The 26,148-nt window shown below is 37.9% G+C and overlaps 1 protein-coding gene across 1 annotated transcript in view; it reads right to left on the bottom strand.

Moving 5' to 3' along the window:
• ank2b (ankyrin 2b, neuronal) overlaps positions 1-26,148 on the bottom strand; it is a 102,857-nt gene that overhangs the window by 40,818 nt on the left and 35,891 nt on the right. The window contains exons 5-28 of the mRNA XM_069159054.1: positions 25,879-25,977; positions 24,886-25,071; positions 21,581-21,604; positions 19,223-19,321; positions 18,377-18,475; positions 17,654-17,752; positions 16,200-16,397; positions 15,897-15,995; positions 15,358-15,456; positions 15,129-15,227; positions 14,802-14,999; positions 12,741-12,839; positions 12,162-12,260; positions 10,663-10,860; positions 10,284-10,382; positions 10,002-10,100; positions 9,642-9,740; positions 9,463-9,561; positions 9,150-9,222; positions 8,573-8,626; positions 5,938-6,079; positions 4,235-4,322; positions 3,253-3,356; positions 1,067-1,105 (exon numbers count right to left, since the gene is read on the bottom strand). Of these exons, the coding sequence (XP_069015155.1) occupies positions 1,067-1,105; positions 3,253-3,356; positions 4,235-4,322; positions 5,938-6,079; positions 8,573-8,626; positions 9,150-9,222; positions 9,463-9,561; positions 9,642-9,740; positions 10,002-10,100; positions 10,284-10,382; positions 10,663-10,860; positions 12,162-12,260; positions 12,741-12,839; positions 14,802-14,999; positions 15,129-15,227; positions 15,358-15,456; positions 15,897-15,995; positions 16,200-16,397; positions 17,654-17,752; positions 18,377-18,475; positions 19,223-19,321; positions 21,581-21,604; positions 24,886-25,071; positions 25,879-25,977 (2,591 nt within the window). The remainder of the gene's footprint in view (positions 1-1,066; positions 1,106-3,252; positions 3,357-4,234; positions 4,323-5,937; positions 6,080-8,572; positions 8,627-9,149; positions 9,223-9,462; positions 9,562-9,641; positions 9,741-10,001; positions 10,101-10,283; positions 10,383-10,662; positions 10,861-12,161; positions 12,261-12,740; positions 12,840-14,801; positions 15,000-15,128; positions 15,228-15,357; positions 15,457-15,896; positions 15,996-16,199; positions 16,398-17,653; positions 17,753-18,376; positions 18,476-19,222; positions 19,322-21,580; positions 21,605-24,885; positions 25,072-25,878; positions 25,978-26,148) is intronic.

Raw genomic sequence — 26,148 nt, 5'->3', positions numbered from 1 at the left:
AGCAACTGTGTGTTTTCTTGTTTATGAAGTCTACTTTCCAATTGTTATATATAACTATATGTCGTTACACAAAGTTAGATATGCTGAAACACTTTTTTTGGTTATGTATAAGATGTTGGTTTACGCAATCATAAATGTATATATTAATGTAACTGTCTATTTATTATCACTCATGACACCACTATGAGTTTGGTGTCTATTTTCTCATAAATTAATAAACAACAGAATCTTTGCATTCACTATATTTGACTTCATATAACTCCAGACTGACTGACTTCACTCCTCATGCAAAGTGGCAAATATGCACTTGGATCACATATTTCAAAGTGGTAGAGATCGGCTGTGATGAGGTGACAATGGAACAGTTTGATCCCATACCCAGTTCTAATGTAGTTCTAATGTGATCTTGGCTTCAGTTAAACAAACAACAGGGTTTGGAAAACACACATAAAAGACACAAAATGACGTGTTATTAAATTCAGCGACACGACCAGAAAAACTGTTAGAAGACAAAGACTGCTGTCCGCCGTTGCTGAAACATACCATAAAGTTTACTTTAATATGGTGAGAAAATACAGTTCTTCTGACTGATAGTACGGTACAGCAATCAGGGCCAAAGTAATATCTCCTGCATACAGTTCATAATAATACTTATTTTATTTAATAACATTCATTTAATGCCAAAATACTCCTCAAAAGGTAAGATGTGGGCATGTTAGTGGAAATGCATAAATCACAAGACATTGTATGAAATCACAGACATGTCCTCAACTTTCACTGCCTCTTTTTGCTCAGATGTCAATAATTTAAGGTTTGATGTATTTGCTGTATCATGATCTGTCCATGTGGAGAAATCAACCCTGGCAACAAGGTATAATATTTGGACAATTTAAGTCAAGATTGAAATGACTTGTTGCATTGTGAGGAATGGAGAAAAGCACAAGAGGCGGTGTCTGCGACGGACAATGAGATGCACACCTCTCCACCGGGAGAGCACACTACGAGAGGAGGAAGAGAGTGATGAAGATGAGGAGGAAAATGTTTCAACCAATGTGCAGAGGATCACCTGCTGTGGTCTCCATGATCATGGCACGGAGAGGAATGGCTAAAAACAACAACCACATCAGACAGAAAGGATTTTAAAGGTTAAGCAGTTCAGAGTAAAAACCCAGACAGGAAAAGTAGTGCGAGAGAGAAAGAAGAGGCAGTTTGTTGTGAAAGACAACAAGTACTTATACCAAATATGTTTTGCAAAAACAACACAAAATATTTTTGAAGAAATTGTTGATTTATTACACCAAAATTTAATTTATGATCCAATTTTTTTTAAAACATCAGAAACAATATTTGATTCAAATTGTTATTTAAAGCTTTCGTTCCAAAATGTCACGAGAGGGTGGATATCAATCTCATGTCTGTGCAGTAAGTCCAACAGTGGAGTCAGGATGTAGTCAATCTAGTTTACCATAAAAACTAGAAGCACAATAAACACCTAGGTTGCCTCTGTCCAAAATTTAAGACTCTTTACAACCTTTCTTAAAACACAAAGTATAATTTTAAACTACTTTCATGAAATCGTCCAAAGTATGAAAAAAAACCATGAGGCCTGTAGTTGCATTAATATATTAACATTCATGTTGTACTTTTTTTCAGTACTTGAGCAAAGGAAAAATAATCAGCAACAATTTTAATCTGTCTGTTGGTTGGACAAAACAAGACAATTATAACTAAGTTGGACTCTTAACTTGCAAATAGCATTTTTTTTTAAACGATTAGCTAATGTTGAATTGACCAAACAATTAATTGCAGCCTTAATTACAATAATTCCTATTAATAATAGAAAGGAATCATTCCTTTATGTTATAGCTGTTATTAAGCGGAATTAAATACAACCTGGGCTTTTGCTGGATGTATAATTTAGCTAATTGAAAATAATTCACGCACAGGTTGCGGACATCATCACTGCATGAATTATGTTCAGACATCTGATTGATATCAATCTCATCATCTAAGTCTTGGAAAGAAAGAAAATAAAGATGTTTCATTACTAAAACTGTTCTTGGTCACGCCCACATTTCACAACATATTTACACACATCAGGCAGGAAAGAACTTCAGAATGGACCTACGCGTGAAGACACTGAAAATGTGTTACCCAGTTCAAACATTTGGGGGAATAATATAGGAGAAATAATTTGTGCAACATTCAGTATTATTACAAAACACAGGGACAGAAATGCTGAGGAAAAGTGCACATTTTCAGCATTTAATTTCTCACAAGAGATGCAAACCAGAAATCTGTTCTCTGAACATTATTGTTCAATCAAATGATAAAAGGTGAATAAGAAAAAACTTAAGAGGCCAGATGTTAATATGCTAAATGTCACCATGTGCCACTTCAGCGGTAAAAAGTATTGCGTTCCCAGAAACAGTTGCCAAGTACAGAAATCTCACCGCTTTATGCTGTTATTAAACATAATTAACTATTTGAAAAACATATGAGCAGCTCTGCTATCAGGCCCACCATAAAAAAAAAAATTTGGTTTATGCATATTAATTAATTTATGTATGTCCATGTATATTATCCTGTTTGTGAATTTCAGCTTCTGTCCACTTATTTATCAGTCCCTCAGTCCTCTGTTATAATCAAAGATGATTGATTTTGTAACAGCTTTTCTAAAGAGTTGTGATGCGATGCAAGTTTTATTTGATTTCTTTCCTGCAATATTGTGGAAATTGGGAAAAATTGCAAAACAAGGAAGAAAAAAATTGCAATTTGTAAAAATCCCTTTTAAATAATAATTTTTAATGAGATATGCTGCATGCACATAAAAAAAAGGGGAGTCTCTTACAACTGAAAGAACGTATAAAACTGATGTACAACATATACTGTATGATTAGACTGACGTGGGGAAAACTGACAATTGGTAGCCAAATTCTCATGATAAGACATTTCCCATAAACACAGTCACTGTAGCTTGCTAGCTGTGACATCACAAACTCCTCAGAAGTCCAAACAGCTCATCTAAACGGCACAGTTGCTAAATATGGGCTGTGGACTGTTTTGACATTTTCACATTATTCATAAAGCACTTAGACTTGCTTACAAGTCTAATTTCAAATGGAAATTAAAGTCTGAATTTATACAACATGGTGCTTTAAACCGATTGTCATTATGTAGCAGTGTAACATGTTAATTGTTTTGTTTCCCTTCCTTGTGAAAAATATTTCCCTCCAGTGTGACCGCACTTACCCAGAGTGGATGGGGCTGGAGGACAAAGCCACATTGTCCAGGTTCTCTGTGCCCCAACTTAACCGGAAGGAATCCTTCTCATTTTCCCTGGCAAGTGATGAAACCTGGAACCAAAACAAACAACATCTTATTAGAGATAAATTAGAAACTTTATTCATTTAATGAGAGAAGTTAAACAGGAGTCTATGGAACCACAGCCTTTTTGGAGTCAACCCCTAGTGACCCTCGGTGGAATTGTATTTAATGCCATTTCCACGTTGGCCTTACTTGTCAGACCCGGAAGATACGTCCACTACAGTCTATGTACAGTCTACAGTCTATGTACACTAAGTACAGTCTACGGTCAGAATACATAATCATGAACACCATCATCACTTTTATTGTTGTCATTCTCAAGAAAAATGTCTAATGTCACAGACAGAAATACAGTAAATGTTGAGAGAGGGGACAAACCTGTGACAAACCCTTGATGATAAGACAGATAGTCATTATTTAAATCATTTCACATAACTTTCAACCGTTTTATTATAACCCTACCAATGTGAAGGAATTTCTTGGATTAATGAATTACATTTTTATCTCACCAGCTTTCTCAAAATCAGTCACGAAAATTAATTTTCATAAAAATAATTTTCATATAAATCAAACAAATAAACCATTTTGGTCAATATTGACAATATTACAACTTACTATCTTATTATAGTTGCATTGAATTTGGGTACATTTTTTTTATATTTCAAACAAATAGGATCTGACTGTTTTTTTTTGTTTTTTTTTCAGAAATCAGGCATTCTTGCTGCTTCTCAGAGACCGTAATCATTTGAAATGAACAGGCTAGGCTTGAATAAAAAAATTTGAAAATAATTTCATGAAATAAATATTGTGTACTTTACATCTAATTTTTTGTAAAATGTGTCAATGAAATCAAGGTCTCCCCAAAGCGGGATTTTTCAGAAATACATAATCAGTCTGCGACACGTACCTGGTGACTGGCAAGCATCTCATCCATCATGCCTTCGTGTTTAGGAGAGTAGTAGCTGTGGTGGGTGGGAGTGAAGGACCTGTCTGAACTGGAGCACAGACAACAAAACAAAACTGTGAAACCAGTGAAGTTTATGACAATAACAAAGCTCACGGCAGGAAATAAATGATGAGTGCTTTGGTAATTAAAGTACATGTTACAGCTAGTTTATCAATGTCCAGCAATTGACATGTTCAGATGATTTGGACAAGAGTTTGTCATTTTGATTCCTGGCGTTCATTAATTGATTGACTGTCACTTAGGGAAAACTAGCATAATTAATAATAATAAAAAAAAAATTATTTACAATTATTGTATAATTAAATAAAATAATTAAAGGACTCATTACTGTCTGTGTGTGACCGGTTGTTATTTGTTTTAAATAGTGTTGCAACTATAACAACTATGTTTGTGTTTAACGCAAACACTTCAGGATAATAATAAAAAGGTTAACAATGTCAGAGCCAGCATCTTGCACATCTTCTATATCTAATTACTGGTTATTTAGCAGGACAATGTAACATACAGCTAACTGACACAGATTCGAGTCACATTATGTGGGTGAGTATTGGAGCTTTAAACAAAACAGAAAATCAGCATGCTAACATGGTTGCAATGCCGATGCTAAGGAGCTGATTTTAAGCAGGTGATGTTTATCACCAGTTGAGTTTAGAAGGGTTTTCATGCATTTGCTGATTTAGAAAGAAATATGCACAAATTAGATGTCAGAAATGCCATTTTCAGGTATGTGGTCACAAACTAAAGTGTTTGACACATGGAAATTTGGACCCGATAATGGTGCTAGCGGGATCCCGGATGACCAACGTTACTGCAGTTAACTATGTGAGGAACCTGAATGTACCAATTTTTTTTTAATCTAAAATATCCTGTAGTGTATGCCAAGTGATAAACTCAGACTGAAATTTCTATATCTGAAGTCACTAATAATTTGGTATATTTTGAAGACGAAGTAACATAGTGCCAACTTTTTATACTTGACAGTTCAGTAAGTATGAAAAGAAAAGAAAAAAAAGGCTCAATACCCAACCCCAGGGAGACTATCAAGCTGTTATGTCGGTAGTGCTGAGGATTTAAAAGCTCAGATGTCTGACTACAGTCAGCACATACCTTTGCATTCGACTATGGAGGCATGACAAGGAAGACCACAGATGAAGTATGAAGAGGAGAGGTTGCGAAAACACACAGACGAACACACATATATACAAATACAGGCAGTTAGTGGTTTGGTTTATTATCCTTAAGAGGAAAGGTTTTGCTATAAGTACATACAGTATACTGATTCATGCAAAGGTCAGTAATTAGATAAATGGTCAAAGATCAACACAGAAACATCCACAGGTTGCATATTATTTTGGAAAAGGAAAAAGGTTTAGACTGAGTTAAAATATGAAAAGCAAAAGCTCGATGTGCTCTAGCACTGAGCACAGAGCACAATTAGCTCTGTCAAAAGCCTTTGTTTGCAAATGGAACAGACAGGCAGAAACAATTACTCTGAGTCAGGCAATTCAGCAAACGATCCATTGTTGTTGTTTTTTTAGCCAGAATAGTGTTTTCACTTCCACACAGTTTTAAGTAGGTTGAGATCGTTCTACATGCTGACATCGTTAGCTACAGGAAGGCAAACGTGCGACAGTGTGATGTACCTGTCAGCGCGTCCCCCTTCCAGGCTGAAGCGGAGGTAATTCATGCCATCCAGGTACTGTCCTGGCAGGGAGTCATCTCCCAGCTCCCGGAGGTCCTCGGCCCTCAGATACTCCCCTCCATCACCCGTAATTGTGTCATCACCTTGGATAAGCAGAGAGATAAATGGAGGTGAAATCGTGGATGGAAATAAAACCTCATCAGAAGGAGCAGTCCAAGTTTTTGAAGCTTGGTCAGGTGACCAATGATTGATCTGAGCATTAACAGCAGATGATATAAATGTGACTACAGTGCAAACATGTTAAAAAAAAAAAAAAGTTATCTCAACAGTATCACCACAAAGTCCATTTAGTAGTGTTCTGGAGACTGTGACAATGAAATATTGTTTCCAAGATTAAGAATTCACTTTTAATTTCAACTTTTAAACCACCGTGGATGGGATGTTCTTTCAAAGAAATACTCAAAAAAATTTGAAATCTAAACATCGACAAGTCTGTGAGAATCTGGCAAATTGTATTTGCTGGGGGAACAATATACTACAAATAAAAGCTCCTGTTTGGAAACTGTTTTTTCTTGCTGGTCCAAGGAACTGATTCGGTAACACTTCTGAATTCAAGATAAAAATTTAAAAAAAACTTTTAACTGCATCTGAAGGTCTCAATCAACAAATGGATTTTACTCATGGGCAAAAGTTTACTCGATTTGTTCATTCAGAGAAAATGTAATGTGTAGATAAGGACTGAATGACGTGTGTTTAAAAGCCCCCCAAAAAACAAGTAAGTGGACCTTGAGTGGAGATCAATCTGTCAACGAATCCAAAACTGTATAATCTATTCCTATCATTATTTTATTTTTTTTCTTCTCTACCATTTAGCTTTACTCTATTTATTGACCTATTAGGATTACTCTGTTGACAGATTTTTATTGTAGCTTGTGTGAAGCAAAACATTTGTTTTCTGTTTACCTCCCCCGGTTGTCTTGCAAAAAACAGATGCATGTTGCGGCAGCATTCTCTAGCACCTATTGCTATCTTCACCAAAGCTCTACGGGCTCTTCTACTGTTATACAGCAGCGGTCTGAAAGAGTTTGTGAAGAACACTGTAACTCTGTCTTATTTGTGTTAAAAAAAATAAAAATAAATAAATGGATGCGTTAAATTTGTGTTGAAAATGTAACTATTAATTTTGCAAAATAATGAGGGCTGTGGCAGTGAGTATGGACATTTTATACATATTAAGATACCATGTCTCTTCTGCATCTGTATATATCTGGTAAGTCTGTTCATTACTGGAGAGATCTTCTTGGAGGAAATAGAGATACTTTGTTAAGTCTGTTTTCAATTCAAGAACAATGCTGTATTTTACAGCAAATAAATAATATATAACTATCTAGAACTAACTGTTTTTCCTCCAGGAACTTAGCGAAGCCATGACCACCAAAATGTGGTTGGTGGATTTTTTTTTTTTTAATATTTTTTTTGGATTAAAGTGTTGTAACTAGGCTTCCATATTATTAATCCATATGTCCAACAGTCAAACAAATTCAACTCAAAGTCAGTACATGCCATATTACTGCACATCTTTCCTTTGTATGCATACATAACCTACAGAGCAGTATATGGTGGTGCAGCCTGAGAGTGTAGGTGCAGCTATTCTGATAAATACAGGAGCAGTATTTGATTTTGGCACAGGTCTGGTCGAAAGCATTACGCTAGGCCAGCTGAACAAGTGAACAACATACTATAGTTAGACAGAGATGTTCGCGTGCCAAAAGTATACTGGCTTCCTACAGAGGGAAGAGTGAATAAAATAAGAAACATCATTCAGTCAGTCATGTTTCATGTATAATTCACAGTTAAACAAGCCAGGCATTTCAGGCAGTTTCCCTGCTCCTCCTCCTCAACTCACTTTTTTTAAAGTAGGTCATTGTTGTATTAAAAAATAAATTCTCTAATTACATTACACTATTACATCAAACTAATCTTGTAATGCTAATGATAACACCCACTTGATGCAGCCAACAGCTGAGCCTGCGATAAGGTGGAGATAACTTTAGCGGCATTCCAGGGAGTCAGTATTCCCTTGAGAGATACCTTGAGACTAACTGTAGCACTCTCCACAAGCAAAACGACACTCTGTTCAGGTCTTAAAGGAATATTCAACATATCGGGATGTAAATTCATTTGCTTTCCTCCAGAAAATTAGATTAAAACACTGATTCCACTCTCAGAATGTACTAGCTGTCATGTACAGAGCAGGAGCTGAAAGGGAACTGGCCTTGCACAGCATAAAGACTGGAGGATGCAGGCGGCCAGTTTCTCTCCGCGTAGCTTCCTATAAAATAACAAATTGTTGTTTTCCACATGTCTATATGAAATATAGAAACATATAACTTCATAATTAGTGAGATTTACAGTTGTAAGGTTTTAAATTGTGGATAGAGTGAGCCTAACTGTTTTCTTCATGCTTGTTATCTGTGTCACTGCTTTAAATCCCATAAAACAAACCACCAGTTAATATTGAAGAATCTCCTCAAACAGATGCAGCTACAGGCTCCTTCACAATGCATAACACACCAATGCCACTCTTGCTAAAAAAACCAGCACAGCAAGCCCTCACACAGCACCGTGCTGAATACCTTCCTCATCCATGGGATCGTCTGACATTACATCATCATCAATGGTTTTCCAAACTGTAGGTGGACAGCACAGTCACTCACTGAAATCTTAACCTTATGTTATTTCAGCAAATGTTAAGTCAATGAAAATCATGGATTGGTGGACAATTGCCTGTTTACACATCCAGCAGACACAACACAAGATTAACATTCATTTTTAGTTGTGTCTGGGTCCACCTGATGAATGTAAGTCCAACATTAACTCTTTAGCTCCGGTTTTATCTCAACAAAATCCTGAGAGAAAGAATCAGGAAGTTTAGCTGCTTAATGCTGTTTGGTACTACGAGTTGCAAGTAGTGTATACGTTGGTATTGGAACTAATCAAGAGGCTAATTTGTGTTTAGCAAATTCATTTAAAAAAAAAAAAAAAAAAAAAAAAAAAAAGGGGATGATGTGGGTCATACAATTAATCTAGTCAATCTATATTGACTATATGTGTATAGTTTGACACATGGCTAGGCGATAGAGTTGCCCCCATTTCATTTGAGAGTAAAACATAGGTTGATGTCGACAGGGTTAAGTGTGTAATATGACTTACCCTCTTCATCCGAGACATCCAGTACTTCAGTCATGGTCTCTGGAACATTCAGCTTGTGTTTCTCTGTCACAGTCTGGCATCACAGAGGAAACAGATCCCATTAAATGCAGTTTACACAAACTCATGCAACTCTTGCTGGATTTAGCATTTTGAGTTTTTTGTGACTGTTGTGATAAAAAAATGCAACTGCTCTTATAAATTTGCGTGCAATGTGTGTTTTTGGTTAGTGGTAGCTGGCAAAAAAAAAATGTATGACTTTTATAAATAAAATTGTCATAAAGATGAATAAATGCTGTGAGTGAGTGTGACATACCGTTGTGGTGGTAATGATCTCCTCAGTGACAACCCTCAGCGTGTCCACCACAGAGATGTAGCCCAGCCTCCGAGCAATACCCAGTGCAGTGTTACCATTCTAGATAAGAGAAAAAAAATGATCAAATGTGTGTACTTACGTGTGTCTGCTGATGTTGACATGCATGTGTGTTTACGCACCACAGTGATAGCGTTGGGTTTGGCACCGTATTGCAGCAGTACATTAATGATGTGTGTGTTTCCTTGTTGAGCTGCCTGGTGAAGTGGAGTGTATCCATTCTGGGAAGACATTTTTTTTTAAAAATTCGATCAAATGTAGTCACCATATACATTTTGTTTACATATTGTTTCAATTAATATGTATTTTGCAGCAGCAATATGAGTGCTGAAATGGATTACCAAATATTCCTGGATTATTTCCAAGATTCTGAAGATGTATTTGTTTAATATATTCAAATAGTTTTTAATTCATCTAGAAATGTTATGAATGGTAAAATCCTACAAGCCCAGGAATCTGCTGAGGTTAATTTGCTTCAGTACCTTGGTCTTGGCGTTGACACAGGCTCCATTCTGAAGCAGAAAATTTACCATCTTGACGTTCCCATAGTGACATGCTACAATCAACGGGGTGTAGCCCAACTGTGAAACAACAGCAAATCAGTTTCAATTCTCCAATCAGGAATAACACAAAACACTGCACAGGAAACACTGTAAAAATACTATTACTGAAAGGGATAAATTCAGCAGACCAGAACAGGACTTTTAACCACATTAGAACAAAAAGATATAAAGCTAAATGCAGAACATAAAGAAAGCTCATACTTTGGTTTGCTGGTCGAGGGTGACTCCATTTCTGGCCAGGATTTCAGCAACGGACACTTTATCCTCCTGGGCTGCCAGATGGAGGGCAGTCAGGCCACTCTGTATGAGGAACACGTATAGTCATGTTGCTAATGTGATATTATAAAGAAGATAGATCCTGAGGGTTGGATTAAGATTTCATTTTTGATTTAAAGGGTTAGAAAAGATGTTTGGATTTAGATGGTATGGAAGTCTTCTCTCAAGACATTCCTCATGATTAAATAGTATTCAGACATAGTGTAGCTTTAATTAACAGTAGCTAGAGGTCCAAGAGGTGAAACGCGCCTCTCATGCTGTGTGATCCTCGTGGTATACTTCTTAATGTAAGTTCCCACAGTACCTTGGTGGGAACGTTGACCTGGGCTCCCTTGCTCATTAACAGGGCGGCCATTTCTGCGTGACCCTCCTGGGAGGCCAGATGGAGTGGAGTGACACCCTGCTTGGTCAGGATGTTGGTTTCTGCTCCGTACTGCAGCAACACTGTGGCGATTTCCATCTGGTTCTTCTTAGCCGCAATGTGTAGAGGAGTGTAGCCGTTCTAATTCACGTGAGAGATATATGAGTTTTACTGCTGAACTCAGCACTGGATGTTGTTGTAAACCTTTGACAAGTATTAAAGGATAAATCAGGCTATATTTTCACTGTCAACTAATCCCTTGTGCAGGCCCAAACCAGCAATGAACATATCCCAGATAAAAAATAATTGTATGCGTATCAGTCTGATATCATCCTCCATTCTGCCACAGAGCTCCATTTCTGTTCAAAAACTATTAAAAACACATCAGTGAGTCACTGTTGGATCAGCTGACCTATTCCTCCATTACCATGAACACACACAATGTAGATTAGTGTCACTCAATGCCACATAACCTGTCCTGCTTTTACAAACACTCACTAAAACACCAAATGTGGATTCATCTTCTCCTGCTTGAGGCTACAGTGGCCATATGTTTTAAATATTACAGAGCCTTCCTAAAAATGAGAGTCGAGAAAACCGTGAACCTATCAAAATGTGATGAGTGTCCATTCTGCATGCCTTTTTAAAACACTCCAGCTGGTCATTTCCCATCGACTGTCTTGTAAAACTCAGCTTTCAATTAGGGGACAACAAAATAAATACCATCCAACATCCGTCCTGCTCTGTGTGCGGTGAAAAGTGAAGATTGTAATGAAATTATTCTCAGTGGATTTCATCACTTTATCATGTCTGAGTTCCTATGGTTTCTTTGCCTGATTGAGTGCATAAGTGTGTTTACACTGTCAAGTACAGAAACATGCAGTAGACTACAAGTACCCGAATGATGCACTCAAAAGTGTGAAACAATGGACACTTTCCACCCTAAACGGTCACCATCTTGGCTACGCAGAGGAAGGGGCATAAAGGATTTTTGAATTAAGGCATCTGAGGAAGCTGCAGCTGATCCTGAACACCACACAAAGGTGTTTTATTTTTCACTGCTGCTGCTAGACAGAGGAATCAGTGTGTTTATTGAGTGTGAAGGTGGAGGAAACAAAAATGTTAATTTCTGGGGAAAATAATTAAATCTGGTGATATTTTGACAGGTGATGTGTTCAATGCTGAGGTTATTTCCAATCAGTGCGGAAGGGCAGTGTGTGATTTGAAACAACACTACTCTCAGAATTCCTGCACTACACAAGTAAGAGTCCTAACATGTAACTTAACATGCATTTGTTAGTGCACTCAGGGAAGTATGTATTTGGAACACAGCAACTGTCCTCTCATTGTAAGAGAAAAAAGACCTTGTGAGAAAGGCACATTAATCATGACAATCAACATGCCACTCCAGGCATATCCTCATCTGTGAACTGTGGACCCACCTTGGCCATGGTGTGGGGTGACGCTCCTTTGTCCAAAAGCAGGAGCGCCACCTTCTGGTTATCATAATGCGCTGCGACATGAAGGGGGGTGAGGCCGTTCTGTAAGGGATGGATGGTGAGTGCACGTGGGGTTAAACAGCAGTGAGCGCTACACTAAACACACACACACACAGTTAATAAGAAGTGTTAAAAAGAGTAGGACTTCAGACTGAAATGAAGATTAGATGGTAAAAGCAGGAAGGATCACTGGACGGGTCCTTATTATAAAGCGGAGAAGAACATATTCAAAGGGGAAAAAGGGAATGTTGATGTAAGAAGGCATCTGTTAATAATGGCTGATTTTACTCAACAAGGCTTACCAGTGTTCTTGTAGTCAACTTAATCTCAATACAGAAAACCAGCAACACACTATTTAGATTTACAGATACACTCGCGTGCAGAAAAGGGTTCACTAAAATATGTATATATCAGTCATGATTCCATTTTTGTATCATATTGTACATCATGCACATGCTCTAATTAATTTTACAACATTAGCCATGAATTAAAGGTAGACTGTATTTTATTTTGGATGCATACCTTCCCAGCAGAATCAGGAGGAGCATGACGCTGCAGCAGGAGCTTGGCAACATCTAGGCTTCCATATTTGGACGCCACATGCAGGGGAGTGAAACCTTTCTGTAAAGAGACACAACCGGAGAGCACAGTCTTGAGAAATGTGCAATTTTATCTTGTCTGCACAAGCGAGGTCATTTTAATGTTACATGAGTCAATAAATCCATTTAGATTCATAAGTGTTTACTGTATTAACATCTCAAGGCCTCAGGGAGTCAATAAATGTGCATGTTTAGCTACATTTTTTTTTATTGAAGGTATTAAGTGGAAACGCTCTGATGTTGTTCAAATGATTACAAACTCAGTTTACTATGTTTTCCATTGTGTCATCTCTGGAGCAGATTCCTAACAGCCCTGAACAAATCAGTCTGCACCCATCACGGCTTAGCCACCGTTGATTAGTTCAGTAGTCACCTTCCACCACAGGAGTTCCTAATGAAATGAATGGTGGCTCTGTTCTATTTAAGCGTCCCAACAGGCCATGAAACTGTGACAGTGAGCCAGCATTAACATGTGCAATACCAGCACCCTGAAACTAAAGCAGCCAAATAGAATTCAGCCAGCATAAATGTAACTTGTAACACCTATACTCGCTCTTCTGTGACAAAATGTTTGCTGTAAAAAAGGTCTTCAACACACCTTGGCAGAGTCATGTCACGTTCAAAACAAAAGTAAACACACGAAAGAGGAATAAGTGGGTAGATTTGGTTTAAATAAACATCACATCAGTGACCAGCTGGAGTGCATTTATGCAGTTTGGGCTTTCCTCAGATTTTTAAGAAAAAAAAAAAAGCAGTAAACATAGAGAATTACTAGAAATCAAACATTTCTATTGTGTAATTTTTTTATGATATGGTAAGATATAATATATAATAAAGCTCATCATTGATACCTTAAAGGAAAATCTCATCGGCCAGGATACTCTACAGCTGTACACCTGTCTGTTTGGCTAATGTCATAAAACAATGAAGAACACCCAGGATATGATGCGAAACCCCAAAATGGTAATTTAACTTCCATTTTCATTTAAGGACAGCAGAGGGCGCACTTTAACCACTTTAAACTCCAAGTCTAGTGTTGCCTGAAACCACATGATCAGCTTTTATGACCCAACCCTGCCAATGGAGGAAGCAGTCCTTTGTTTGTTAAACCCTGGATTATATCTGATGCAATGGATGCACAAAAACAAGAAATTGTTTTTGGAAAAGGTGACAATGGGGAAGAAATTGTTTACCTCGACAGATTAATGAAAAATAACTGTATTGGGAGCAAAAACAAGAGTAAGGACTATGATAAACATGCTTGGATGTATGGACAGATGGTGTTACATTTGTATTACAGCATAACAACTTCCCCTGATTTGGTTTCTTTAGCAACAGCCACACCCTTCCTCCCCAGAGAGAAGCCAGGGAGAGACACATCAATAGTAGGAGAGAGCAGCAGCACTAAACCTGACAAACCCTAGATCACTAAATGCTTTGTCTTGTCCTTCTTATTATATAAATAAATTAAAGAGTTAATCTGTCCTAGAGTGGGTGGAGAGTGAAGATCCTGACTGTACAGTCTCCTCTGGTAAACAGTGTTGATGATAAATCACTTGTGCTCAGGCTTCATGCACAATTCAGAGGAAAGCAGCAGCTTTATGACCTCATCAATCATTCATCAGAACTGGGTCAAACAGACAAGACCTGCAGATCCAGAAATAATGTGACCTCTTTATCTCAGTCTTCAGCAGAGGACACTAGAGGGTCATGGCATTGGCCACTTCTGCTCTTGAATGTAATGTATTTTGTATGCATTGCTGATCATTTTTAAAGGGCAACTGCACCAATTTTGAATATCACTGTCAGTTTAATAAGGGATCTACTTAGCTTTGCGTTGTGGAGATTGAAAGACATTTACAAAGCAACGAGGCTTTGCCCAGACAGATCATCATAATACCAAGCTCTGAACACTGATTTAGTTATAAAGGTCAAATTTAAAAATGAAGTTGAATGTTTACCACTAATACGTTCCTCTACCCACCTTTGTGGCCAGTGAGTGTGAAGCCCCGGCCTCCAGCAGCACAGAAGCAGTTTCCACCTGTCCCTCCCTGGCGGAGATGTGGAGGGGGGTGTAGCCGTTTGTTGTGGCAGCATCAGGATGGGCCATGTGCTGCAGCAACAGCTGTACAATCTCTGTTTTCCCTAGACGGGACGCAATGTGAAGTGGAGTCTGGTCCTCCTAAACAGGACATAGCGGAAGAATAATGGTTACCAGTAAAAAAAAAAAAGTAGTTTATTCCTTATTGGGGGAAAATGCTAAAATAAAGAGTCGTCAGCATGTGTGCTATCGTGATAACTGCAGTCTCACCCGTGCCCGTGCATCCACCATTGCTCCGTTCCTCAGCAGACATCTGACCACCTCCACCTGACCTGCCCTGGCTGCCATATGTAATGCTGTTTCCCCACGCTGTACACACACAAAGCATCATATAGGTCAGCAGAGTCAACATTCAACATATTTAGACTGGTTGATCTGAATTATAATATTTACACTTTTGTCTCGTTCAAAAATTGCTAACTTGTTTCTGATCACTCACAATATTGCTGACGTCAGGCGAGGCTCCGTTCTGCAGCAGGAGCAGGACGATGTTTAGGTGACCCATGAAGGCTGCTACGTGGATGGGAGTTAGACCAGACTGGACACAGGAGGGAGAAGAGTAGTGATGATTGGATAAAATAAATGATCGTGTAGTGCGCTTCAGATTAATTACTACGCAAACATTTTTATTTTGTCATCAAACAATTTCTAGTATTTTTAACCCAGCCAATGATAAATATTGTATTGGACAGAATTGACTCTTCATTGCTTACACGACATGCTTTTTTTTTTTTTTTTAATTCTTGCCTTTATCTATATTTATCTTTATGCAGTATTATTACTATCTAAATAGTACCATAATATGAATTTATTAATATTAAAGCTTTATTTTGGCAACAGTAACACTTTCAAACATAAACTATTAGAAAAACGGCTAAGATGGCAGCTGAAGAAAAGATAACTGTGTACATCTGCTACCATCTTGAATTTTTCTCTGGTACTCAGTGTAGTTAAGATGCATTCAAGTGTGTAAAGCACCTCTGTAATGGCCTGGATGGAGGCTCCATATTTGACCAGCAGCTCCATCACCTTCACTCGGTTCTTCTTACAGGCTATGTGCAGAGGAGTGAAGCCATTCTGTGGAGGAAACATGGCACATAAATACAATGAACTGTGACCACACACAATAAAGAGTACAGTTAAACATTCATCTTAGTAAAAAAAAAAAAAAAAAAAGCACCTGCTGAGTCCATGCACTGTATATAGCTGCACTAAATGATCCTTCTGACTTGTATTAACAGGTTGAATTTCCATAGGTGAATTTCTATCTTTGTGACCTACCAATGCTCTGGCATTAGGGTTGGCCCTCTTGTCCAGCAGCAGTTTGGTGACTCTGTAGTGACCACAGTGAGCTGCCACATGTAAAGCTGTCAGGTAGTCCAACGTGACGTCATCAACAGGAGCCTTGTGTTGCAAAAGGTGTTTGACGCATTCAACATGGTCACCTTGTGCCGCCATGTGGAGAGGGGACAGCCCGTTCTAAAAGTGAAAGAGAGGCCGTTCAGTTTGATGTAGGTAACAGGTGCTGTATGAAAAATATTATACAGTTCAGGGCATACTGATGGCTGTAAGAAACCTCTGATTGAGCTTTTTAAATATGCACTAATCAAGATCTTTATATAAACAGTGGCTTAATTGACTTTGTGTTAAGTGAAAGATATTGGTTGTTATTGGCAAATCAGAAAACTATCACCTGTATCTGCAGTTCCCTTCATATCTACTGAGCTTTTATGGTGTCTTTAAATTCTCAGATTTGGTTTTACAGACCACAACATTACTGTACAGCAGCAGCAGGCTATGCATTGACTGTCAGTATCATACAGGTAATTGACATATTGGGCTAATAGAGGTCAAACCAAAGTTTAAAAAAGAGTAAATACAGTATACATACATATTAACAGTAATATTGCTGGAGATAAGCACTTATTTTCAACAAATTAACCACATCAGCTTTGTGGAGGTATCCCCACAAGAAGTCAACATATCTGATTAATGCAGGTTTAAAGTTTTGTTCTAATTTTAACGCTGCTAAAATGAACCTTTAATACTTGACATGTTTCAAGTTCAACTGCCAAAATAACTCCATGAAAAGTTCAAAGCACGGCTTTGCAATAATTTCAAAATGTTTTTTTTTTTTTTTATATATGTTGCTTCTTGTCAACTAGCAAGTTACTGACTAATACATCTAAGATTAGGGATTTGACTATTGTACAGTAGGCACAAAAACACATTCATTTTAGGTAAAATAAGCAAACAAAGTTGCCAAATATGTTCGTGTGTGATTCATTCAAATGTTACAGTCATTTCTGGTCGGCTAAGAATGGGGTATACGATTTCAGACAACACTTTCCTGTTGAAATTCACCCACTACGCAAGTAAGAGTTCCGTCCCCTTCCCCACACACACAATCAAAAAACAAACAAAAACAACAAACTTTTTCTCCGTCTTTCCTGTCACCATGTTTACAGCGGTGCACAGAAGAGTAACCAGGGCCAACTGTCATAAACACTTCATGTTGTCACACAGCAAAGATTAAAACAAAAACAAAAATCAGTATCGGTTGACATTCACTATGTTTCACCACACAGGATTAAAAAAGACAGATTGCCCAACACCCATTTTCAGCCCTGATGCGCTATGCCTTCTGGTTTAGGATACTATTCTGCTGATATTGCATTGTTAAAACTTGGCATAAGACAGGAATCTTGTAAAAACTGAATGGACATGTGACACACCTTGGTCCTGGCCAGCAAAGGTGCTCCTCTCTCCAGCAGCAGTTCCACAGCTGTATCATGTCCGCTCCGAGCTGCACAGTGCAGGGGAGTCAGACCATCCTATCGAACGCACATACAAACAAAAATACAACAATTCAAAGACATTCAACACATACTGACATTGAACAGGCTCAACACGAAAGAACAATGGTGGTTTAACTTTACGGGTGTCATTGCTTGTATGCAGAAATTTGTTTTTCCACCAACATGGTTGAATTGGGATCAATGGCTTAACCTGAAAAAGACCTCAGTAGCAGCTCTCACAAAGTCAGGTATCTATATGCAGATGTTGCCTGATGTTGATCAACACAGACTGGATGTTGCCAGAATCAGATATAGCTAATTACATCATTATCCTGCTGGCTGCCACACAACAACAGAGCAGAGCACGGGGTCAGTGTCCGGTGTGATACTAATTTTAATCCACTGACCAACAGCAGTTCACATCTGTCGTTGCTAATAGGCATAAACTTAATGCACTGACCATTTGCTGCGACTGTGAATGTGACAGCTGAAACATTTGATCTGAGAGTATTCTACCAGTAATAGCAAAACGTGTGAGAAATTAACCTGAGCAACGGTAGGAAGGAGAGACTGCATGTTGTGCTGTGAATAACAGGTGACTTTCTTTTAAAATGAGGTCTGAGGCTTGCTTTAAGTTTTCTGTGCTGTTGCGGCACTCACCCTTGTTTTAGCATCAATCTGAGATCCACGGTCCAGTAACAGCCGAACCATGTTGGTGTTGCCACGCTTCGAGGCCACATGTAGGGGAGTGATCCCATTCTGCAGGTAGGATAAAACAACGTTTTTATTGATCAAACGGTTACAGATATTTAAATCTCATAATCAAATAAAATCTCTTTTAAAATAACATATAACCTGTTTAAAGATCATTTCAAATTTAGCTAAACTAATTGCAAAACTAATGAACACTGAATTTTGTAAACATACCATATAATTTGACATTGGAAGGGAAAAGTCTGTACTCTAAGTCTGCCAGACTGAGAGATGGTATCTTGCTTCATACAGAAAAATTCAATCCTTTGTCTCAATTACTTTGCTCACTTGTCTGCTCTCTCCCTAGGGGACAGAAATGCTTCTGAGCTCCATATATTTCAATGGAACAGTGTGTGTGTGTGTGTGTGTGTGTGTGTGTGTGTGTGTGTGTGTGTTTTGTTGCACAGTGAGAAGTGAACAAGGAGCTATTTTTATTCACATTGTTTGGTGGGTTAAAAATAAGATATTTAAATTTGTTTTAGCGATGTTATTGGTTAAAAAGGACAAAATTCACACCTAAAAAGGTTTGACTAAAAATGATTGTATTCATTTTGGACTGTTGAGCTGTGTGGAGGGGTTGGTACTTGGTAAGACACAGTGTACAGTCCACGCTTTAGTTACTCTCTTTAGTTAGTGACTCTAGAGATGAAATCAAATGGCTAGTAGTGCACAAACTCACAAGTGTAGAATTACTGTGTCTTCAATGCACTTCATCAGACCCACAAAGCTGTGCTCATTAGTGTGCTATCTTACCCTTGCTGTGAAATCAACTGCTGCCCCTCGGTTCAGCAGGAGTGTGGCCACATTGACGTTCCCATAATGGGCAGCAATATGCAGAGGGGTGAATCCACTCTGGAAGGCAGACAGGAAAGAGAGACACAGAGAGGTGGAGAGAGGTTAGACGTTTGCTTTGCCTCTTAAGTCCTTCAACTTTGACCTTTGCTTCTTGACCCAGCATGCATCAGTCACAGCAAGCAAAAAGGAAATTGAAAACAAAGACAATGAAAATGTCACTTTAAAAAAATCATAAATTTTCTTTCTTCTTTTTTGGGAGGGGGAAATATCCAAGTCAGAATGTTTAGCATCTTTACGCAAAAACCCAACACACACCCTACTGCCATGCAATTTATAGGTCGCAGACACTAAAATAAGACAAAGCATTTCATTGGCTTAAAAAAAAAAAAAAATGTAAAATGAAAAAGTCAACAAAAGCTTACAAAAAGACAAAGTAACACACACAGACTGTCATCAAGATTGACATGAAGATGGACAAATAATATTATCTACCTAAAATCAACACCAAATTATGATAAAATCATGAAGTGGCACATAATAAAAATGTTTGCCATTAACACAAAAGTGCACTATGTAAACTGTATGTAATAGAGATATCAGTTAGCAATGAGAATACATGAGAAAAGTTAGAGATTGGAGAGCAGGTTGGAGTTGTGAAATTCTTGCCTTACCTTGCCATTCTGTAAGTGTTGGTCCGATTTAATGTGAAAAAGTTGTTTACAAAAGTGTGAAGAATACAGTGACTAACGTGATGGTTTCAAAACTTTACACAGTCAAAAGCTTAGAATGGTGCAAATTAAGTTAGCGTGGATGCAACATGCTCTTGAATGCCAAGTTTTTGGCATAAAGGTAATATTTTTAAAACCGCATAAGCTTCCCATGCCATTATTGATTAACATTGTTTGTAGATGTAAAATAATAAATGTTGACTTGAGGATTTTCTAAGAAAGCATGCATTTCAAATCTGGAAACTGTTACATGTGGAAGACTAGGGCTGCCAATATCAAAATAAAAAAATATTTAATACATTTCAGTTTTTCATTTGTGTGTCCATTATCTATTGGATTCATAACATTTCAAAGTAGAATTATATTTAAAAAATGTAGCCAATCTTGGCTGATATCTTGAAACTTGATCATACGTTTGTGTGTGTGTGTGTGTGTGTGTGTGTGTGTGTGTGTGTGTGTGTGCGTGTGTGTGCGTGTGTGTGTGTTTTGAATAATTATTCCTCGTATCTTTTGTCAAATCTGTTGAAGTCAACCCTCAAAATTACAGGGTGAAATATAACTGACTAAAAACAAGCGGACATGATTACTTTTAATTTGCCCCGTTTCTGGTCAGATTTTAAAGAAACGTAAGTCTAATGTGCTTGCTGATGCACAGTGTCTGCCCATTTGGAAAAAAAAATAATGAATTTTATCTGTAATTTCATTATGGGAGTGTTTTGCTTTGGCATACACAATGTACAGACTATATAGTGTGTAGTGTATGTATGTTCAAACATCATTTTATGATTTATGTGAATTTTTGTCAAATATCATGAGCACACAGGTGGAAAATGAAATTTCAATTTGATTGAAAGATTTCACTTTTAGTTTTGCAGTGCTTAACCTCCATACATAAGCAGCAGTATACTGTAATATTATCAGTCATCATGTAAACAATACTTTAATCTACTGTCAGTAGTGCGAGTTCGAGGTAGTTCTAGACTCTAGAAATCATGCAACACAACAACAATAAACAAAATCACAAGACATGATAAAAGACAGTATACATTCATAGCTTCACCAGAAATACATCAACACAATATTCATCAAATCAAAACCTTAAAGGAGAAAATATCAGTCGTTTACAGTAAATCAATAAACTATACATATCATGTCAAATACAATCATGTCGTTTAGAAATATTTCTAAATGTACTGAGGGTCGCAGATGGAGGTAAAACAAAAGGTGCTTTCTGAGCTAGAAACAAAATTTACATTAAAAAACAAAGAATGAAAAAGCATACAAGTAAACTTGAATAGTAAAATTAAAAGGCCCGAATTTATGCATAAGCAGACTGTGCAGTGCCTGAGCAAAACACACACGGCAGTAGTTTAGCCATTCCTGTCAGCCGTGCATGTAGCCCTCTTATTCTACAGTACCAAACCAACAGAAATAGTAAGAAGTGTAAAATGAACCAAATAAATGTTTATCTACACCATGCAGTGCTGTGGAAGTGAAAGAAATAAAGTTCGTGGAGAAAAAGGAAAGAGAAATGACAAAAGGATGGGACTGTGTGGTGAATCTGTGGAGAAAAGGATCGTATGTATACCTCAGTAGTCCTATTGACCATCATCTGTTGCAGGAGGAATGAGGGAGGGAAAGATCGGTTTAGTTAGACTTGTTGGATACATTAATGTGCCATGATGGATGCACAGAAGCTCAGAGACAGCGGTGCAGCCAAACACTAAACTGTGGATCGTCAAGGGTCAAAAGCGCTTTACTGTGCTTTATAGCTGATATCAGGTTTATAGTATATCGGGGGGGTTTTTTTTCCAACCAACAATCCAAAACAATTTATAGCGCAACAAATTGTCAAATGTTTTTTTGTAAATTTGCAAGAAATTGTTCTATGCATTGCTAGTGGTAATGACAAATAGTTAAAGTCCAAACACCTTGATGACTTAGAAAATAAGTACAGTAAGATTAACAAAACATTAGCCACTGAATATAGTGCCTGGTCTGTTGTTGCCGTTTCCATGACAACTTTGTGTTTCTTTGTATTCATCAAAATAGCTCCCCGTGTGCCAGACTTTCATAAAGAAATTTCATAGTTTTTTCAATTAATAATGAAAAGTTAAAAAAATGCCATCTTGTACAGTTCAATACTCTAAACAACATTTTACCATTCCACAGATTATCATTTTATAATTTTTGGTCAACATATCTAAAGGCACTTATGATAAAGAACATAGCGACAGGTTGAACAACAGTTAACAGTTTCAACAAGCCAACTTTAAGTTATTATTATCCTTAAATTCTTTGATGGCTGCAGTTTTTTTTATGAGAGTCTCAGTTTGCTAAACTGGAACATCAGTAGACCGTTTCATAATTACGTGCAGCAGCATGTGTTTTAAGTGTACGTGTGATTGACTGTACATGCTGCAGTTTATAGACGTTCTCCTCTGGACCTTCCATATGAGTCATACTGAGCATGACTGCATCCCATCACCAGAAATACATATGGTTGTTTTTTTTGTAAACACATATAGCCTGAGACTTCACAGTTTTTTTTTTGTTGCGTAAGAATATAGTTGGTTGATAAAAAAAAAAAAAAAAAAAAAAAATTGTAGTGATGTAAATCATCGTCTCACTACGCACTTAAAGCTGCTATCAGAGGAGCGGTCTGAATTATAAATTAGTGTTTCAACTTCAACAGATGACCTGTTCCATCCACTGCTGATGGTCTACAAACAATCTTAAAAACAACCTCCATCCCCCACTGTTTGCATGCAGCCCCCCAGATATGACCACGATACAACCTGCAGACAGTGGCACACTCCATGCAGTGGACAGTGCTACACCGGTGCAGCGAGATAGGAGGGGGTGATGAGGGGAAGTATGTGAGAGGTAGCATTTAAAGAGAGAAAAGGAAAAAAGAGGGAGACACAGTTAGTGGCAGGATCAAGAGTGACGTGGCAGGCACGGAGACACTGAACGGGAGAAGAAGGGAGAAAGAGAAATATGCACCCACAGACTGATGGAGACACAAACACGCTATATAAGTTTGCAGAGTTTCACGGGAACATTACAAGATGTGGTTTTCTATCATTAATTAAGTCATACATTTAAGTTTTGCCGATACACCGGCTGTGATTGGTACCTGGATATTTTATCTGAATAAGGAAAATCTTGTAATAACAACGAAACAATGACATCCAGCTTGCCAGCTTCCAGACAATGTAAAATACTGATTTCCTTTTTTTTTTTTTTTAATTTCCCAATCCTTCTATTAATTTTGTATTTTTTTTTTTTTTTTTACACATCTTTAAGACTAAACAGCAAAACATATTGCTGCCCCTCAAAACAACTCGTACTTGTCTGTCGGTCCAAAACCGCTTAAAGTGACATTCCAGTTTACGTAATGAATGCTACTTCCTTACCCACTGAGCACAGTTACGTCCAAAAAGCGTCCGTTTAACATCTTTGCCGTTGAAATGATGTCCACTGAGGAGCCAGAATGAACGTTTTTGCGATGTCTTTTTTCAACATATTTTGAACATTCACTGTGGACGTCACTTGGATGTCAATAGTTAACATTAAAAATACATTTAAAAAGACGTTTAAAAATAACTTTCATTCTGGCTCCTCTGGTGTGATTTGAACGTTCAGGCAAAGAACATGTTTTTGCTGATGCAACAATTTACAACTGTTCTAAAAATGAGGGAAGCTCGCAGTTATGTCCTGCAGGAATTTGTACTCTCGCCGGGTTCACACTGTGTTTCTTCTCAGTTAATTCAAAAAAATTCAGAAGTCAAAAAACCAAGGGTCTCCCACCAAAACTCCTAGGTAGGTCTGTGAATCGCCAACTTGTTTAAACGACAATGTTGAGTAACGGTGTACTGATTTGGCATTGACTTGTCAAAAGGGGGCTATGCATGTGTTGACATGTAATAATGTTGGCAAAAAAAAAAAGTGCTAAATTACTCTGATCATGGTATTTCATCTAGATCTTAATGACGAACTGGAACCCAAAAGTTTCCGATTCAGATGTCCGAATAGCAACTGGGGAATAACTCTGGAACTGAGGGCAAATTCATTTTCACTGTGGGTAGGTGTATTACCATCTATAAAATCAGAAACACCGTACCTCAAGTAGAAGCCGTGACATTTAAGAAAGAATAATCATTGAAATTATTGAAATATCGTCATTGTGGGAAGAAACACCATCACGACATCAAAAAAATATATACAATTATCGTGAGCCTGAACAGCTTCATCTTATGCAGAAATGTGGTTCAAACTATCATAACCATCGGTAGAAATGTTGTTCTACATATTTCATTTGTGACTTTCACTAGCAGTAATGTCATTACTACCACTGTAAAACCCTCACATAAGAAGCTCCCATTCTTTTACTTGAACATTACCTTCAGTGAAACTGTTTCTTACCAGCTTTCCACCAACTCATCTACTTTGCATAATAACAAAAGAAAAATGAGACCCTCTAATTATTAAGATCGGATGTAATGAGAACGGCATAATCAGATAGTTGAGCATCAGGATAACTTATCCAGATACAGATCACAGTTTATTAGCAGACGTAAACAAGGTCTCAAGAGAGTCATGTGGGGATTTATAACAGTGGAGCCCGGTGTTAATCAGCCAGAACTATTGACAATTACATAAAAAAGTTAGATGGGTTTTCCGTGTTTACCTTCTGCATTCTGTACTTCAAATATCACCACATGGTATTTACCCAAATCTACTATAGCCATAGTACCACAGCAACTCCATTTCCTTTATTTAGCTCCTGAGGACCACAGAATGGAAACAGTGGCACAAACACAAAGCACTATTTTAGCTCGACTTTCACACATGCCAACCCTTGTAGGTCAAACCGTGCTGTGGCCATACCTTCGACTGGACATCTGCATTGTGATCGTTCTGGAGGAGCAGGGCGGCCGATTTGGTGTCATCCTTGCGGGCAGCAATGTGCAAGGCGGGCAGGCGGACCTTGCCTTTAGTATCATTCTCCAGTAAGATCGAGACCACCTGGTTGTGACCTTGCTGGAGGGCAATGGCCAGAGGGGTAAAGCCATCCTGGAAGAGAGGAGAGGGGGAGGAGAAGGTGGAGAAAGGAAGTGTTCAGTATTGTTTCCACATTGTATTCTATTAGAAGTACTTTTCCAAAATAAATGAGGTCAAATGACCTGTTCTATATTTCCATAGGACTCAATCTGGACAACCGTGGTTATGCCCCTCTTAGTTTGCAATTTTTTTTTGATCAAGGTGAAGACACTGTCAGTAAAACTATTCCTGCATAAGTTTGAAATTACCAGAACACACGTGTTACGCCATTTGATATCCTGGATTATTTTTCAGTGGAACATCCCTGCAGGAAATGTCACTCAGAGGAGGTAAACAGTGATTCAAAGAATAGAAAAATAAAGGCAGAGTTAAAAGTTAAAAGATGAATTTGTCCAGTTCTTGATTTTTTTTTTTTTTTTTTTTTTTTACCAAATATCTGAAAAATAATAGCATTCCCATCAGTCTCTGCACTTCATGGTGAACACCTACTAAACATCATGAAAACATTGTCATAGTGAATATGTTAGCATGCTGACATTAGCATTTATCTTAAAGCAAAGCTGCCCAATTACAGACTGTTAGGACCCTATTTTTGTTCCCAGAGGAATTCGAGGTGAACAAAAATAGGGTCCTTAGTCTTGTTCGGTAATACTTTGCTAATCCTCAAGTTTTCCCCGTATTTAGGACCGAACATGTTCTGGTTGTTATGGTTGTGGTTTGCATTTTCATGGAAATGTGGTCATGGTATAGTTTATGGGCAGTCCACTATAGTCCTGTGTTATCGTCTTCTTCAGTTGCACACAGACACACTCCTCTCACCTCTGTAGCAGTGCTCTGGTTGCCTCCATTCTCGAGCAGGTACCGCACCACATCCAGGTGATTCTCCTGGGCGGCCATGTACAGAGGAGTGAATCCATTCTACGCAAACAAACACATAAAGTTAACAGTAAATTATTGCTAATGGGAAAATCTTTCAAATCCACTGTATTTAACATCTGCTATAAGGACCCAAAATAAAGCAATGGCTCTTTAACGTGAAATTAGGTCTGAGTAATACCAGAGGATGACAGCCTTAAACAACTTCAGCAG

The sequence above is a fragment of the Embiotoca jacksoni genome, unplaced genomic scaffold (assembly GCF_022577435.1).
Source record: "Embiotoca jacksoni isolate LCO1_2020_lvr unplaced genomic scaffold, fEmbJac1.0.p SCAF_24, whole genome shotgun sequence".
Taxonomy (NCBI): domain Eukaryota; kingdom Metazoa; phylum Chordata; class Actinopteri; family Embiotocidae; genus Embiotoca; species Embiotoca jacksoni.
This window is presented reverse-complemented; position numbering and strand designations above follow the sequence as displayed.